General features: G+C 39.5%; 1 protein-coding gene across 16 annotated transcripts in view; it reads left to right on the top strand.

Annotated features, from left to right (window-relative positions):
- Positions 1–18336, top strand: part of SYNE1 (spectrin repeat containing nuclear envelope protein 1) — a 494970-nt gene that overhangs the window by 420998 nt on the left and 55636 nt on the right. For 15 of the 16 annotated variants that reach the window (XM_040238711.1, XM_040238710.1, XM_040238708.1 and 12 more), the window contains one exon: positions 1981–2147. In XM_040238711.1, coding sequence (XP_040094645.1) covers positions 1981–2147 — 167 coding nt within the window. Of the gene's footprint in view, positions 1–1980; positions 2148–13664; positions 13869–18336 lie in introns of those variants that run through there. The other variant, XM_040238712.1, reaches the window with a different exon arrangement.

The following is an 18336-nucleotide window of genomic DNA, read 5'->3' as shown; positions in this document are numbered from 1 at the left end:
TAATAACTTTATAGGTTTACACTTAAAAGTGCAAGTTGTAAGCATCAGCATTTCTATTGGGTCTGAGTAACCCAACAGAACATCTTATGGAAAAACCCAAATGAACTTTTTGATTAACCCAATGTATTTAATATTGTAAAGCTTTAAAATGTGGACTGAGACAATACATATTTCATTTAAGCATTTGTAGCAGTCCAACCCTTTGCTGGTTTATGGGTGTCAGAGAATGTTCTATTAGACATGATTAATATAATAGGTCTTATAGTGAAATTTGCTATAGAATAAATTTTGACCAAGTGTATTTATACTCCAATTGATTTTATCATGAAATTTAAGATCCATGTTTTGGGGATATGGGAAAAACTGTCTCTTAAGCAAAATGCAAACGTAATTTAAAATTTAGAAAAACTGTACCTTGACACACAGATAATTTTGTTATACTCTTTAGTAACATTTAAAATATCAACTATACCATTTTGTATACATATATAATAAGTTATGGGCTCTAAAAAAATCTTCATGAGCTTGCACTATGTGGTGTCTCTTTTGTAAAGAAAAATAATAGTCTTGGTAGTTTTTTCAACTTAGGATACAGAAATTTATAAACAAAATAACTATGATATGGGTACCTACTGGCATTAACACTCAGCATTTTGCTTTAAAAGACAACGTAGGCAGATTATTTTACTATAAGTACTGTTCTAGGGTTAGAGTAATTCCATTGACATTAAACATTTCTCAGTAAAATGATCTCAAATTTGTAATGGCATATTGTAACTATTAATAAGCATTCATTTCATTGGTCTTTGACTCCCACGGGGTTAAAGTAACATAGAAAGGTGAGTGGGTGGGGTACTGAGCCTGAGGACAGCATTCAACCCTGAATAGAATGAAATTTCACTGGCTCCTCCCGTTCTTTGGGGGCCCTTTTTACTGACTTGAAAAGGTAGCCCTGTTCCCAAGGTAATTTTAGAGCAATAGAAGGTTGAAATACCCATATCCTTATAATACCTGTGTTTGTATATTATTTTCATGAGAAAATATTTGCTGCCTGCCTAACAGAAGCTTAAACCAAAAATGAAAAAGTTGATTCTAAATTTTGGATGCTGTCACTATGGCAAGAAACTAAGAGGACCATTGGTCCAGAGGCTGGGGGGAGGCAAGAGGGGCACAGATAGGAGTCAAGAGGAGATGGCCTTTATCATCCCTTAAATCATACTGTTCAGTGGTCTATCTCAGTGACCTTACTATAGACCGTATTGAGAGCCTGTCCTGCTTACCTAAAACAGTCTTTTGGAGGAGCTCCTATAGAAACTGGGTAAATGAGGGAGATTTGAGGCCCACTGATCCTCTAAGAGGAGACTTATGTCAATGATTTATGGATTGTAAAATCAGTATTTTACACTGTATAGAGGATAGCTTCTTAAAATGAAAGTAATCTTTTAAAACATTCTGTACAAGTAACAGTTGACATTCACACACACAGGCACACACATATATATATTTAGATACACATACATGCAGACGCATCTTATAAGCCTCTTGGCAGTTAGCTTGTAGGAGGATTGATTCTAAATATAACGTGGTTGGTGATTACAGCAATAAGGTATAACTTCCCAGCATTGAAATTCTTCAAGTTTTGTCTTTTGTTTCTATGTATATACTTAAATTTTTTTAATGCCTATTTTAAGTAAAAAGAAACCCCCCCCCCTTTAAGAACATCTATTCCCTTTAAAAGCATCTCTATAAAAATTCAGTCTGTACTTTGCCTACGTACTGAAAATCTGGACTTTGCCTAAATACTGAAAATAGCAGGTACCATTACTTCCTGTGTACTAGGACTCATATCCACATAGCGTTCCCAATGCCCAAACTATTTCCAAGCTGTAGAAAACTGTAATTACCCTGTTTCTAGTAGAGCTAGGCTGAATACATCAAGAACATGCTTTCTGACCTCTGTGATTGCTATTTATTACTCAGGATTATCAAGAGGAAATTGAAATTGCCCAAGAGAACAAAATACAGCTCCAGCAAATGGGAGAACGGCTGGCCCGAGCCAGCCATGAAAGCAAAGCGTCTGAGATTGAGTACAAGCTTGGCAAAATCAATGACCGGTGGCAGCACCTTCTGGACCTCATGGCAGCCAGGTAAAAAGGACCCCTGTCGACAGGACACGTGCAGAATCCCAACGCATTCAGGCCATCTTCCATTTCAGCTGCAAGTCATCTGATAAATCTCTGCGCTCCTCATCCCACCGCTTTAGTTCATGTTTGTCTCATAAATGTCACTTTCATTAACTTTAAAATTCCCCTTCTTGCTTCACAAATTCAGTGGTGTTTTCATTTAACTAAAAGAGAGAACGTCATAGCCAAACAAAATCCATTCCCGAGGGAAAAGTCTTTATTCTGAGGCTTCATAGTGATCAACTTCCTGTAAGAAGGAGAGTGAAACCGCTGACAAGTATCTGTGGAGGGTGTGTTTGTCTGAAGTGGCAAAATATATATATACATACACATATATATATTATATTATAATACAGTGTGTATTTAAATATTATATATATTTATAAAATATATAAAATTATATTCCTACTATATTTCTTATTAACAAGATGTGGGAATGAAGCAAATTATTGTCACTTTGCTTAGATGTAAAAATAACCTGCTGCATTACTGTGTTTTATACTTAGCTTTAGTGATATCTGTAAGTGTCTGCTTCATGTCTGAGAGGAATATTACATCAGTTTTTGTTGTGGAAATGTTACTGAAAGGGCGAGGTGGGGTACAGCTGCTCACTGCTCAAAAAGCAATAAACAGGCCAGGTTGGTGAAAAGGAAAGTTTGCTTATCTGTCCAAAGACCAACTTCTCCCGCACCACCACACACACACAGACACACACACAGACACACACACACACACACACAGCAACCAGGGGGCAAGAGCTTTTATAGACAGAAGGAGGGGGCTACACGCAGAAACATCACAGTCACCTCTGACAGTCATCTTCAGATTGGTCATCGGTGGTCTGAGCAGTGTCATTTTGATTGTTTTAGGTACAGTTAATCTTCAGTTCCAAGGTCCATTTGTTCCCATTTCTTTGTGGCCAGTTCTCAGAATTGTGACGACTCATGTTCTGGGTACAGTCTGGTCATCATGTAGTTAACTTTTCTACCTGGTGTCGTGGTATCTATAAGACAGCTCACAGGATATGGCTCAGAATATTATCTATAGCCCTTGAGAAAGGACTAAAGGTCCTTGACTATGCTTAATGACCACATTATTATTATTTAGTCTCCTCTGGTTTCCTTTGTTTCTATAGTTCTTACTTCTCTGATTAAACTTATTCTTTGACTAAGGTTTTCCAAAGACGAAAGGCAGGCAGAGGACATGGATGGGAGGTGCCGGGGGTGGAAGGACCATAGGGTTTTGCTCCATTTCAGAAGGCAGAGTGAGAGAAATATAAAAGTCAAAAAGAAAAAATAATATCTGAGAAACTTTACTAGCAGTATAAAAGTCTGATATGCTTGAATGAACTATTCTGTTATTTGACATAAGGGTTATTTTTAAAGGGAAAAGCTGGATAGATGCTTTATTTGAAGTGAACTTTGCTTCATGTGGGACTATAGCCTCCATGAGGGCAGGTGTCTTTGTCCGTTCTGTTCACTGGCTATCACTAGCACCAAAAACAGTGCCTGAACACAGTTTGAACTCAGTAAATATTTGCAGGAATGTATGAATGAATATTTAAATGGACAGTCTTCTTTATAGAAGCTAGGAGAGTTAGGGTGTCACAAATGCTTCTGATTCGCAGTTGTTTTGGAGCCATCCCACGATACACTTTATAAAAAATTTGGATTATCCCTAACAATGAAGGTAGATGTGAAATAGTGCCTTTTGAATACTGTGTGCCCCGAAAAACTGCATATGGGCAAGACAATTCCATATGTTGATTTTGAAAACATTTAGTTTAGGTTTTTTCTAAAAAGGGTCTAAATTCTGAAGCAGATGAGGCTATAATTTTAGTAAGAATATAATAAAAAGGGAACAAGTGTTACCCAGGTTTTAAAATGTTAGACAGTAGGACTCTAATAGCTAACACTGAACCTTTAGCTTGTCCCAGTGACCATGCTACAGGCTTCATGTGCATCTTCTTGTGTGTTTACAACATCCTTTGAGATGAGTATTATTATTGTTATACCCATTTTCCAGGTGTGGAATACTGAGGCTCAGGCTTGCTCCTGGTCATGTACATACTGAGTGGCAGAGTCTACATTGTTTGACTCTACAGCCCATGCCCTGCACAGTTCTGCCTGCCAAGTTTGTGACTTCTTTGTCCCTGTTCTAGAGAATGCAATTAAAAGGAAATTAGGTTGTTATTTATTTCTACAGGACTTCCTGGTGCCTTAGTGATAAAGAACCCACCTGCCAATGCAGGAGACGTGAGTTCGATCCCTGGATCAGGAAGATCCCTTGAAGAAGAAATGGCAACCCACCCCAGTATTCTTGCCTGGGAAATCCCATGAACAGAGGCGCTTGGCAAGCTACAGTCCATGAGGTCTCAAGAGTCAGACTGATTTACTGGCTGAACAATGACAACCACAATTTATTTCTATAACCAAACTTTCCGGTTCTATTTGTAAAGGACTGATAGTGACTGTGAGAGATTTCGGGGATACAAAGACAGCGGCCCCTTTCTTCAAGTGGGCATGTAGACATGCAAAGAAATCAAGTAAAATGACTCACTAAATGCCCTGATAAAAGTATATAAAGAGATGGAAACGTAACTGTTCAGCTTCAACTACTTGAAGTATTTAGGCATATGTAGGTTTTAGAACCTCAATACCATGTTTAGCCTCACTTCTCAGGCTCTGATAACCAAACCTTATTTCAGAGGGAGGATCTGAAGCCTTTGTGCTAAAAAATACCCTTCTTTGGGAAGCCACCTACTTGGTAAACATCCCTGGATTTTTTTTGGTAGGATTATGACTCAAAGATTGATTTGCATTGCCATGTAATCCATGGTAATTTGCAATGCCATGTTAAAGTAGCTAATATTCTTTTCCAATTTTTAGTGCTTCAGTGCTGTGGAATATGGGGCTACATGAAATCAAAATTTTTTTAATTTAATAAAATTTAATCACAAGCAATTAGTTTAGTGTATGCCCAGCTGTTAGCCAACATTATATAAAATGAACTAGGTGTTTACTCCTCAAAGTCATGCTTATTTATAACTTTTCTGTCTAGTTTTTGTTTGTTCATTTTTGCTTTTGGGGTATTTTTGGCCCCACGACATGGCCTGTGGGTTCTTAGTTCCCCTATCAGGAACTAAACCTTCACCCCTGCATTAGAAGGGAAGAGTCTCAACCACTGGACTGCTTAGGAAGTCCTCTGTATAGTTTATTCAATCAAGAATTTTTTTAGATATTACTTAGTTTATTCTTCCAAAGACATATTAGTAAATTTGAATCAATTGAATACAGGGTATACAGGCTTCCTAGGTGGCCCAATAAAGTATCCGCCTGTGATGCAGGAGACTCAAGAGACATGGGTTCAATTCCTGGGTTGGGAAGATCCCCTAGGGTAGGAAATGGCAACCCACTCCAGTATTCTTGCCTGGAGAGCCTCATGGACAGAGGAGCCTGGTGGGCTACAGTCCATGGGGTCGCTAAGAGTCGGACATGACTGATACACAGATGTAATACATATTGTCCATTTCTAATTGTCTCTTTCCAACATGGACGATATGACATACTGACTGTTGGTTTGTCCTGAGGTTTAATGCCACGCTGAATTCATAGTTCTTGGAGTGTCTCCTAAATGGCTCCCAGCCATCACATTTGCTTTCTTTCCATTGTTTGGTTTACTGGCATTTCGCTAGTGCACAGGCTAGATGCCCATCTCCCACACCCGTCTTCAACTGTGACCTGCCAGTTGAAATACTAAGTTTCTATGATTCAGTCTCATTCCATCCGCCTCCCTCTTCTAAAAAAATTTTTTAACATTGATTCATTAAAGCAGAACATAACTTGTCTTTTGATATTTTTATGTTGTTTTGGTGCTTTTTGGGGAATAGAGAAGTTGTTATTGAAAATGATCATATTTTCAGGTGAACAGCTTTCCAGCTAACAGAAAATGGGGGGGGGGAGAAAGAAAAAAGATTCACAGATAATAACCTGTTACGGACGAATAGAATGCATAACTTTGAGTCTGCTTCCTATTACTAGTTGATTAGCTAGCTTAGACCATTCTAGGTACGCAGTAGATGTTGCATTGAATTTTTAAACTGTCAACAAGCATTGTCAGCTTTTTAAGATAACAAAAAAAATTGCACTTATTTTTAGGGCTCAGTGGATGATGTTCCAGTATGCTTTCTAGTCCTACTCAGTCCAACGTAACAGTGACTGGCTTACATGCTATTTAATGGCTATTTAAATGAGCTGGAATGGAATACAATTCATTTAGAATTTAATTTTAATCATGGTCAGTTGCACAAGGCACATTTCCAGTGCTCAGAAACCACACGAGGATAGTGGCCACCTTATTGGATACTGCAGACCCAGAACATTTTCATCATCCCAGAAAGCTCTGTTGGTCAGTGCTAGCCTAGACAAAAGCATTTCTGAGCTTTCACCTTTAATTAAGAGCCAATGTAATTAACAGTCATCAGTGTAACTGATCATTTCTGTAATACTGTCTTCAAGGATTCTAGCTCTCATTTCTGAACCCTGTGCAAAAACCCAAGTGGCAATTTTCCAGAGCCTGGACTGACAGAAAATGTCCTGTAGCCTTAGTTGTTCAGAGCTTCTAATAAATAGAGAATGCTTTATTCAACATTTCCCATCTTGGTATCTAGGAAGGTCAGATTCAAGTTGTTTACTCTGTTGTGATGACTTTCTTTTTTTAGTTAACTGGACTCTCCAATAGAGGGATATTCTTCTTTCCTCACCAAACCTAAAATACGCATTACCAAAACAAAGCACACATTAGTTATATGTTACTTCAATAATGAAATTGTTAGTCCCCCAACTCTTTGAGATCCTATGGACAGTTGCCCTCCAGGCTCCTCTGTCCTTGGGATTTCTCAGGCAAGAATACTGGAGTAGCTTGCCATTTCCTACTTCAGGGGATCTTTCCAACCTAGGGATCAAACCCAGGTCTCCTGCATTGCAGGCGGATTTTTTACCATCCGAGTTACCAGGGAATCCAGTAAAATTATTATTTTAATAATAGCTTTGAAGTGAAGTCGCTCAGTTGTGTCCAACTCTTTGCGACCCCATGGACTGTAGCCTATCAGGCTCCTCCATCCATGGGATTTTCCAAGCAAGAGTGCTGGAGTGGATTGCCTTTTCCTTCTCTAGGGGACTTTCCCGACCCAGGAATCGAACCCGGGTCTCCCGCATTGCGGGCAGACGCTTTACCGTGGGAGCCATCAGGGAAGCTTGAGATATAATTCACATGCCATACACCTTATCTATCAAAAGTATTCAATTCAGTGAATTTTAGTATGTTCACCGAACTCTGCACCTTTCATCATTGTTGTTGCTCAGTCACTAAGTTGTGTCCAACTCTTTGTGACCCCATGAACTGCAACACACCCAATAGTCCTTCACTATCTCCAAGTTTGTTCAAATTCACATCCGTTGAGTTGGTAATGCCAGCCAACCATCTCATTTTCTGTTGCTCGCTTTTCCTTTTGCCATCAATCTTTCCCAACATCAAGGTCTTTCCCAATGAGTCGGCTCTTCGAATCAAGTAGCCAAAGGATTGGAGCTTCAACATCAGTCCTCGATTTCATTTAGGATTCATTGGTTTGATTTCCTTGCTGTCCAAGGGACTCTCAAGAGTCTTCTCCAGCACCACAGTTCCTAAGCATTACATTCTTCAGCACTCAGCCTTCTTTATTGCCCAACTCTCACATATGTACATCACTACTGAAAAAAATCATAGCTCTGACTATATGGACCTTTGTTGGCAAAGTAATGTCTCTGCTTTTTAGTAGGATATCTAGGTTTGTCATAGCTTTCCTTCCAAGAAGCAAGTGTCTTTTAATTTCACGCCTGTAGTCACCACCTGCAGTGATTTTAGAGCCCAAGAAAATAAAACCTCTCAGTAGTTCCATCTTTTCCCTTTCTATTTGCCATGAAGTGATGAAACAAGGTGCCATGATCTTAGTTCTTTGAATGATGAGTTTTAAGCCATCTTTTTCACTTCCTCATTCACCCTCAACAAGAGTCTCTTGAGTTCCTCTTCACTTTCTGCCACTAGAGTGGTATCATCTGCATATCTGAGGTTGTTGATATTTCTCCTGGCAATCTTAATTCCATTTGGTGATTCATCCAGCCTAGCATTTCACATGATGTACTCTGCACATAAGTTAAATAACCAGGACAACAATATACAGCCTTGTCATACTCCTTTCCCGATTTTGAACCAGTCCATTGTTCCATGTTCAGTTTTAACTGTTGCTTCTTGACCTGCATACAGATTTCTCAGGAGACAGGTGAGGTGGTCTGGTATTCCCATCTCTTTAAGAATTTTCCACAGTTTGTTGTGATCCACACCATTAAAGGCTTTAATGTAGTCGATGAAGCAGAAGTAAATGTTTTTCTGGAATTCCCCTGATTTCTCTATGATCCAGCATATGTTGGCAATTTGATCTCTGCCTTTTCTAAATCCAGCTTGTACATCTGCAGGTTCTCAGTTCACATAGTGCTGAAGCCCAGCTTGAAGGATTTTGAGCATAACCTTACTAGAGTATGAAATGAGCACAATTGTTCGGTATTTAGAACATTCTTTGGCACTGCCATTCTTTGAGATTAGAATGCAAACTGACCTTTTCCAGTCCTGTGGCCACTCATTGCTGAGTTTTCCAAATTTTCTTGCATATTGAATGCAGCACTTTTACAGCATTCTATTTTCGAAGTTTTAAATAGCTCAGCTGGAATTCCATCACCTCCACTAGCCTTGTTTGTAGTGATGCTTCCTAAGTCCCACTTGACTTCAGACTCCAGGATGTCTGGCACTAAGTGAGTGACCACACCTTCATGGTTATCTGGGTCATTAAGATCTTTTTTGTAAATTTCTTCTGTGTATTCTTACACCTCTTCTTAAGCTTTGCATTTCTTTTTCTTTGGGATCATTTTTGTCACCTCCTTTACAGTGTCACAAACCTCTGTCCATAGTTTTTCAGGCACTCTTTCTATCAGATCTCATCCCTGAATCTATTTGTTGCCTCCACTGTATAATCATAAGGAATTTGATTTAGGTCATAACTGAATCATGTAGTGGTTTCTTCTACTGTCTTCAATTTAAGCCTGAATTTTACAATAAGGAGGTGAGCCACAGTCAGCTCTGGGTCTTGTTCTTACTGACTATATAAAATTTCTCCATCTTTAACTGCAAAGAATATAGTCAGTCTCATTTTGGTATTGACCATCCGGTGATGTCCATGTGTAGAGACTTCTCTTGTATTGTTGGAAGAGGATGTTTGCTATGACCAATGTGTTCTCTTGACAAAACTCTGTTAGCCTTTGCCCTGCTTCATTTTGTACTCCAAGACCAAACTTGCCTGTTACTCCAGGTATCTTTGACTTCCTACTTTTGCATTCCAATCCCCTGTGATGAAAATGACATTGTTTTTGGTGTCATTCTAGAAGATCTTGTAGGTCTTTATAGAACCAGTCAACTTAAGCTTCTTAAGCGTTTGTGTTTGGGGCACAGACTTGGATTACTTATGATACTGAATGATTTGCCTTGGAACCAAACTGAAATCGTTCTGTTGTTTTTGAGATTGCACCCAAGCACTGAATTTTGGACTCTTTTGTTAACTAGGAGAGCTACTTCATTTTTTCTAGGGGATTCTTGCCCATAGTGGAGAAGGCAGTGGCACCCCAGTCCAGTACTCTTGCCTGGAAAATCCCATGGACAGAGGAGCCTGGTAGCAGTCCATGGGGTCGCGACGAGTCAGACACGACTGAGCGACTTCACTTTCATTTTTCACTTTCCTGCATTGGAGAAGGAAATGGCAACCTACTCCAGTGTTCTTACCTGGAGAATCCCAGGGATGGGGGAGCCTGATGGGCTGCCGTCTATGGGGTCTCACCAATTTGGACATGACTGAAGCGAGTTAGCAGTAGCAGCATGGGTCACACAGAGTTGGACACGACTGAAGTGACTTAGCAGCAGCAGCAGCTTGCCCATAGTAATGGATGTAATGGTCATCTGATTTAAATTCACCTATTCCCATCCATTTTAGTTTACTGATTCCTAAGATGTCAATGTTCACTCTTGCCATCTTCTGCTTGGTCATGTCCACTTTACCATCATTCATGGATCTCAAAAACAGGAAAAACAAATACAATTTTTAAAAACTATGGAATGCCTCCTGTATACAAAAGCGTATGAAGTATTAATACTTCCTCTGCATATTGCCACATGGTAGAAGCTGGCAAACTCTCTCAGGACTGGATTACTATATGACTAATATTTGAGGCTTTGTGGTCGGAACAGCCTCTGACAAAGCCCTCTGCCGATAAATCCCAAAAGCAGCCTTAGGCAGTGTGTAGAGAAACATAATAGATTTCAGTAACATCTCATGACCAAAGCAGATAGGCAGGTATAGTTTCCAGACACCCCTCTGGGGATATAAAGATGAAAAAGAAAATGATTCTCCAAACATAAGAGTGATAAAGCAAGGATACAGGGCTCCTCACCTGAGAGCCTCCCCTCTTCTGTTTCATCTTCCTGCTCTCTCTCTCTCTCTGTCTGGACCAGCCAGCTCCTATTTCTTCTTCATGTTCTTCTTTTTCTCCAGATTAGATCACACCCTTCTTATCTGGTGGCTCAGACGGTAAAGCGTCTGTCTACAATGCGGGTAGACCTAGGTTCGATCCCTGGGTTGGGAAGTTCCCTGGAGAAGGAGAAGGCAACCCACTCCAGTACTCTTGCCTAGAAAATCCCATGGACGGAGGAGCCTGGTGTCCATGGGGTCGCAAAGAGTCGGACATGACTGAGCAACTTTACTTACTTTACTTTACTTCTTATCTAGGCTTTCTGTACACAGTCGGTAGCAGTTCCCTTGTTTATAATTAATATCCCATTTTGAAGATTATTGAAAGTTTCTTTCCTCTGTTGAAATGTTCAGTGTATCAAACTTGATGACCACAGTAACCCCAGAACCTAATGTAGTTCTTTGCATGTAGTAGTCCCTCCAGTATTTTGTTGAGCTTCTCAGCCTGAGACAGCATGTGAAAAGTACCCTACATGCAGATAGTAATATAGCGGAGCCTGGGCTTGGGGCTTCACTTGCCTTAACTATAAAATGTTTCTGCTTCACCTGCACTGTGATATTTGATGAATTACTCATCCTCTCAGTGCTTCAATTATATGGTGTAAAAGGTTATCAGGAGGATTAAATGAGGTGGTACCTGTAAACCACTTAGCAGAGTGAAGCACTCAGTCAATAAATGTCAGCTCTCATCCTAGAGGGAGTTTAGAGGCTCATGGAGAATAAGGAGGGCTTTGCAAAGTTGAAGCAGCTGCCCCCAGTAGGGATTTCAGTCCAGTGGGAGCTCTGCCCAAACTAGAAGAAAAAGAAAAACTAATTCTTGGAATTTGTGGCTGGTATTACCTCATGGTGATCCATTCAGAAAAGTCAAGCCAGAATCGGAAATGCTTTGATGCAGCAAGCTCAGAAATGACACCATCCTAGCTTTAGTTCACCTTGCTCTGGCTGTGTGACCTAGGGCTTACTGTATAACCTCTCTGAGTCCCGGATTCCTCATTTTCAAAATGTTCGTTAAAATAACTGCCACTTCTCCAATGAAACAACACAGGGAAAGGATCATGTATACTCTCATATACTATATGTGCCAATCTTATTCTTTTAGATCATTCCATAGTTTTATATAATGTGATTTATCTAGTATTTTCCCTACTGATGAAACTTTATATTATTGTCATTTTTTGCTACTATAATAACCATGTCTGTAAAGCCTTGCCTTATATTTAGTTCACTGGAATAAATATATTGTGCTAAGAATAGTGAACATGGAAAAAAAAATTAACCCATGGAAAAATGCAAATATAGTAAAAGGGAATTTTCTAAGGAAATAATGGCAATAACAAATTTTAAAGATCTCAGTTTTTTTAATGTTGGTAGTAATCAAGAACAAACAAATTTACCTTCTATTATGGAATTGCAACCAGTATTTTCCATCTTGATGAAAATAATATATCAGTGAAGTGATTGTTTTATAAAGAATAAAAATATTATATCTTTAAAGCATTTTAAAAATAATTTTACTTTTAACTAAGTTTTCTGGATTTTTTTTAATGTAAAAATTCAGGTTTGCTTCTTTAAGAAAATATATTACTATTTTAAAAGCAATCAACTCATATAACCAGAACTAAGTGCTTTGTTTTATTTTAGTTAAAATTCATCACATTGGCCTTAAAAAAAAGCTTAGCAAATGTTTATTGCCTATTTATTTATTCATAAGTCATTTGTGTGTATGTATTTTAAAATCCTCAAAGGACTTAAAGCAGACAGCATTGGTCACATTTCTTTTTTTAATTACCAGTAATGAATCACTTTTGAACTTATTTTCTTTAAAAGCTTAAATTATGAAGTTTATTTAGAATCAGTGCAGAAAATTTAGAAATTCTTGCAATTCCATCCCTCCCCCCTCAAGTTAACTGAAATTTCACAAAACAAATGAACATATATTTTTTTAATTACCTTAAAATGAACATGTTATTTTTGTCACTTTATATCATTAGTTTTAAAAAGACAAAGGTTGAGGTAAGTGGAGAATAGTATTTCTTCATTCCTTTTCCTGCTCAAATTGTCTATAAAGCCTTGCCTTATATTTAGTTCATTGGAATAAATATATTGTGCTAAGAATAACTCTTAGGAGTCCATGGCCAACAACCTCCTAACAGCAGTCAGCCCCACTTCACACTGGCAAAAACAATTATGGATTAAAACGCCAGCATCCATCCTATTACCCCCAGTAACAAGAAAGTTATGCCCAAGGGAAGAAACTCAAGGAGGTGCCTGCCTTTCCACATTGCAGTTACAGTCAGGGAGGTGCTAAGTGGTTTACAGGTACCACCTCATTTAATCTTCCTGATAACCTTTTACACCATATAATTGAAGTACTGGGAGGATGAGTAATTCATCAAAGTGAAGACCAATCACTTTTCAGCAGAATTTCTTGCCCATCCCATCTTCCCAAACAACCCCTTAGATTCCTACTTACATCACTTAGCTGGCAAGCAAACTGTAGAAAAATAGAAGTTGCTCCTTTTTGCTACTACAGTTTGCTGTACTTGTGGCGGTTTTGCTTGTTTATGTTTGGGTCATTTGTCTTTTCAAATATCTTTTCCAACTTAACAGACTGCCTGCTAGAAAAGGGGGATGGTCCTTCCAGAATGGCGATGTGTCTGCAGCCAGTCTTATTCTGCTCCCTTCTTTCTTTAGACCTGGAGCCTCCCCCTCCTTCCAGATTACCCTGAGCCTTTCCCCTTCTTACCCTCGTGGCCTACATTCCAGGAGATCAAGCCTGGCACATGTTAATGAATGTAGGTTTTATTTAGAAGCATGACCACTTGTCACTCACTGCTCAGTGTCATATTATCAGGCAGAGACTTACCAACATTTGTCTGGAGGGAGCATTTTCATACTTCCATACACAGACCAGGGAACCTTTCATCCCCACGCAAGATTCAGCCTTTTGCTCTGCAAACCTAACTTTTGCAAGTGGATAGATACTTCATGGTGGTGGCGGAAGATTCTTGTGGCCCGAGGATGGCAGATGATGGCTGTGCGGATGCAGACCTCCCGGACTGTAACTGCAATGTCGCAAGGCAGGCACCTCCTTGAGTTTCTTCCCTTGGGCATAACTTTCTTGTTACGTGGGGGTGATAGGATGGATGCTGGCCTTTTAATCCATAATTGTTTTTGCCAGCGTGAAGTGGGGCTGACTGCTGTTAGGAGGTTGTTGGCCATGCACTCCTAGGAGTTATTTGTTGGTTTTTCTTGTCCCTCTGCCGGCCTGTGAAGCTAGATGGAAAGGTTAATGGGCTTTGTCATGGCTCAGTATCCAGTTGTCTCTGAATTAGAATCGTCACATGAGGGGTATGGTTACAGTAGAGAGTCTGAGACACAGGAAAGGGATTCAGAAACAAGGTCCAGTGGAAAGATCCTGTCAGTCCATCGTCTGTTATTTAAAGGACGGCTGCTGCTAAAACTAAAATTCAGTCATGGCCAGTTCACAGCTTTGTAACTGAAAGTGTTCCCTTTATGAAATAAAATAATCTCTCATGTTTCAGCAGCCTGGAGGGTTGTGTGTGTGAGAGAAAGTTGTTTCTCTTTAGGTATATCAGTAGGTTTTGGTCACTGACTAGTATAAAGGTTTTCAAACATATGTGCAAATGGGGAAATGCATGTCTAAAATGGTAATTTAGTGTATAATGGAGATATTTACCTAATGATTTTTATTCAGTTAGAATAACATTACATCAGGAATTTTCACTTCATTTTTCAACATTTTTTTTGTACTGTAACATCGCCCGAATAAACCCCTATTGATGGATAGAATTTATTAATGGTACTTTTGGTTCTGATATATTGAGCACATGAATTTTTTTTTGGGTTTTGGTCTATGTATCTACTAAATTTGTCTGAAGGAAAGTAGTGAGGTATATATGAAATGTGTATGTATGTGTATATGTGTGTATTCATGTGGCAATATTAAGAAGCCGTACAACTGGATTTGATATTAGATCCCTTTGCAAGAAAGATCAAATACTCAGGAAGCACAGGAGACTCTGAAAGAGGAACCAGGTGTAGGGACTTACAGATAGACCAGCTTTGCTAAACTTACCCAGACAAGTGATATCTGGAAACACTTATTTTGAATTATAATCCTGGATGCTACCAAGAAGAATGTTGCTCAAACTTCTTACAGTGATAGATAAATAAAACTATTGTTGACACTTTAGTCAAAGTTGCCTTTAAAGAAATAGAGAAAAAAAAAAAAAGTAGGACATTTCTCTGAAAAAAGAATGATCCCTCTCCCACCAATATCAACTTTAATAGTTCAGGGTGATGTATGGGGACTTTATCCCCCACCTCCTCTCAGCTCATATCAGCACCCTTCCCCTCCCCCAACACTTACACACACAATGTATTTTGCTATTTGTGGTAAAGTGCACTTTTTTAAAAATGGGAAAGGAGAACCACTTAAGCCTTCACCCTCCCTGACTTTACTAAGATTTACACATTCATTTGAAAGAGGAACTTGTCCTTAATGGACTATATGAACAAGCATTTCCATGTCACAATGCCCTTGACATATTACACTAACTGCTCTGACTACTGGAACTCCTTCAATACTATACGGGATTACTGATCTGTAAATTATTTGGCTACTGTAGATAATATCTGGTGGAACAGTGTTTATTCATAGCCTTTGTGTCTTGGATCATTTTTGTAAGTGAATTTTGAACCAAGAAAATCAATTTTTGTCCTTAACAAATATATCATTAGCAAATGATCTAGAAGAAAATTTAAGTATACATTTAATGTCAAATAAAATATGTTAACAAAATAAAAATATTTTAGTTAGAATACCAGTTATTAATGTTTGCTTGCTTGCTTAGTCACTCATTCGTGTCTGACTCTTTGTGACCTGTTAGACAGTAGCCCGTCAGACTCCTCTGTCCATGGGATTTTTCAGGCAAGAATACTAGAATGAGTTGCCTTTTCCTTCTCCAGAGGATCTTCCTGACTCAAAGATTGAACTGTATCTCCTGTGTCTTCCTGCATTGCAGGCAAATTCTTTACCCTCTGAGCCATCAGGGAAAGTAGATATTTAAACAGAACCCAGCTTTGTGCAGGGTACTGAGCTTAGTATGGCAGCCAAAAATGGAAAGAGAAAACTCAAAGTAGAAATTCACAGTTCTTACTTTCCAGGGAATTTCCCATGGGAAGGAAGAAAGAACATAGGCATAAATAACAACAGTTTGAACAAGAGTAAGGAGAAGGGGGTGGCACCCCACTCCAGTACTCTTGCCTGGAAAATCCCATGGACAGAGGAGCCTAGTGGGCTGCAGTCCACGGGGTCGCTAAGAGTCGGACATGACTGAGCGTCTTCACTTTAACCTTTCACTTTCATGCATTGGAGAAGGAAATGGCAACCCACTCCAGTGTTCTTGCCTGGAGAATCCCAGGGGCAGGGGAGCCTGATGGGCTGCCGTCTATGGGGTCGCACAGAGTCGGCCACGACTGATGTGACTTAGCAGCAGCAGCAGCAAGAAGGAAGCAGGCACTGAGTGAGGAACCCTCAAAGCCTTTCAGTTCAGTTCAGTTCAGTTCAGTCGCTCAGTTGTGTCCAACTCTTTGCGACCCCAGGAACTGCAACACGCCAGGCCTCCCTGTCCATCACCAACTCGAAGCCTTTAGCTCCACACAAAAGCCTGATGCTGTTGTAAGTTTATTGTAAAGCCCCATCCCAAAGCATGGTCATCATTCACATCCTACCAGATCTGAAGACAGGAAGCTGGTCCAGTGGAAGAGGTTCCTGCGAGGACATTCTTAACTGGGGTAAAACCAAGACAGACATATCAGATCAATGAGCCACTCTTCAGTCCTATTCCAGTGGCTTTATTGATTGTAGACTGTCCTCTCCATATGGGTGGGACACTGAGGCAGGAAGGCCAAGGTCATGTTAAACCCCAAGCCCATGCCATGATCATTGTTGGTAGGATATGCATCCTGAACTTTATACCCAATAGCTTCTCTAACCAACCTTCAGGTGAATTTTGTCTGACATATGAGAGAAATGTGAGTGGGTTGTGTGTAAAAGTCCTTGGAATTATTGTTCAAGGCTAATGTTTTCAAATGCTCTCAAGGCAAGTACAAATTATACTCAGAAAGCAAATTTCAGTTCAGTTCAGTCGCTCAGTCATGTCCGACTCTTTGCGACACCATGAATCGCAGCACGAGCTCCCGGAGTTCACTCAGACTCATGTCCATCGAGTCAGTGATACCATCCAGCCATCTCATCCTCTGTCGTCCCCTTCTCTTCCTGCCCCCAATCCCTCCCAACATCAGAGTCTTTTCCAATGAGTCAACTCTTTGCATGAGGTGGCCAAAGGACTGGAGTTTCAGCTTTAGCATCATTCCTTTCAAAGAAATCCCAGGGCTGATGTCCTTCAGAATGGGTTGGTTGGATCTCCTTGCAGTCCAAGGGACTCTCAAGAGTTTCCTCCAGCACCACAGTTCAAGAACATCAGTTCTTCGGCGCTCAGCCTTCTTCACAGTCCAACTCTCACATCCATACATGACCACTGGAAAAACCATAGCCTTGACTAGACAGACCTTTGTTGGCAAAGTAATGTCTCTGCTTTTCAATATGCTATCTAGGTTGGTCATAACTTTCCTTCCAAGGAGTAAGTGTCTTTTAATTTCATGGCTGCAATCACCATCTGCAGTGATTTTGGAGCCCCCAAAAATAAAGTCTGACACTGTTTCCACTGTTTCCCCATCTATTTCCCATGAAGTGATGGGACCGGATGCCATGATCTTCGTTTTCTGAATGTTGAGCTTGAAGCCAACTTTTTCACTCTCCTCTTTCACTTTCATCAAGAGGCTTTTTAGCTCCTCTTCACTTTCTGCCATAAGGGTGGTGTCATCTGCGTATCTGAGGTGATTGATATTTCTCCCGGCAATCTTGATTCCAGCTTGTGCTTCTTCCAGCCCAGCATTTCTCATGATGTACTCTGCATAGAAGTTAAATAAGCAGGGTGACAATATACAGCCTTGACGTACTCCTTTTCCCATTTGGAACCAGTCTGTTGTTCCATGTCCAGTTCTAACTCTTGCTTCCTGACCTGCATACAGATTTCTCAAGAGGCAGGTCAGAAAGCTAATCAGGGAAGTCTTATATTGAATGTAATTACAAGTCATGGGAAATATATTATAATGCATATTTTCTGTTCCCTATCAATTGAATATATTGCAGAATATGAATACAGTTTTTAAATACTTTTTTTAAAACAATGTAAGGTAATACATTTAACATGCCTTTACACACTGAAAATGTTATTCAAACATAAGGGGTTTTATTATAATTAATGAAATATAGATACTATCAAGAACTGAGCATAGTGAAAATCCTTTTAAGCATTCAAAAAGGAAAAGTGAAGGTGTCATGACTAGATTTTCATTTGCGAGAGAAACATTGATTTACAGAAAATGTAACAGAAGTGATGATATCTATTTTAAGCAATTAAAAATGAATAAAAATTTTCAACATAGTTTGGTTATGAG

This window comes from Oryx dammah, unplaced genomic scaffold (genome assembly GCF_014754425.2).
Source record: "Oryx dammah isolate SB20612 unplaced genomic scaffold, SCBI_Odam_1.1 HiC_scaffold_4, whole genome shotgun sequence".
In the NCBI taxonomy this organism is placed as follows: domain Eukaryota; kingdom Metazoa; phylum Chordata; class Mammalia; order Artiodactyla; family Bovidae; genus Oryx; species Oryx dammah.
This window is presented reverse-complemented; position numbering and strand designations above follow the sequence as displayed.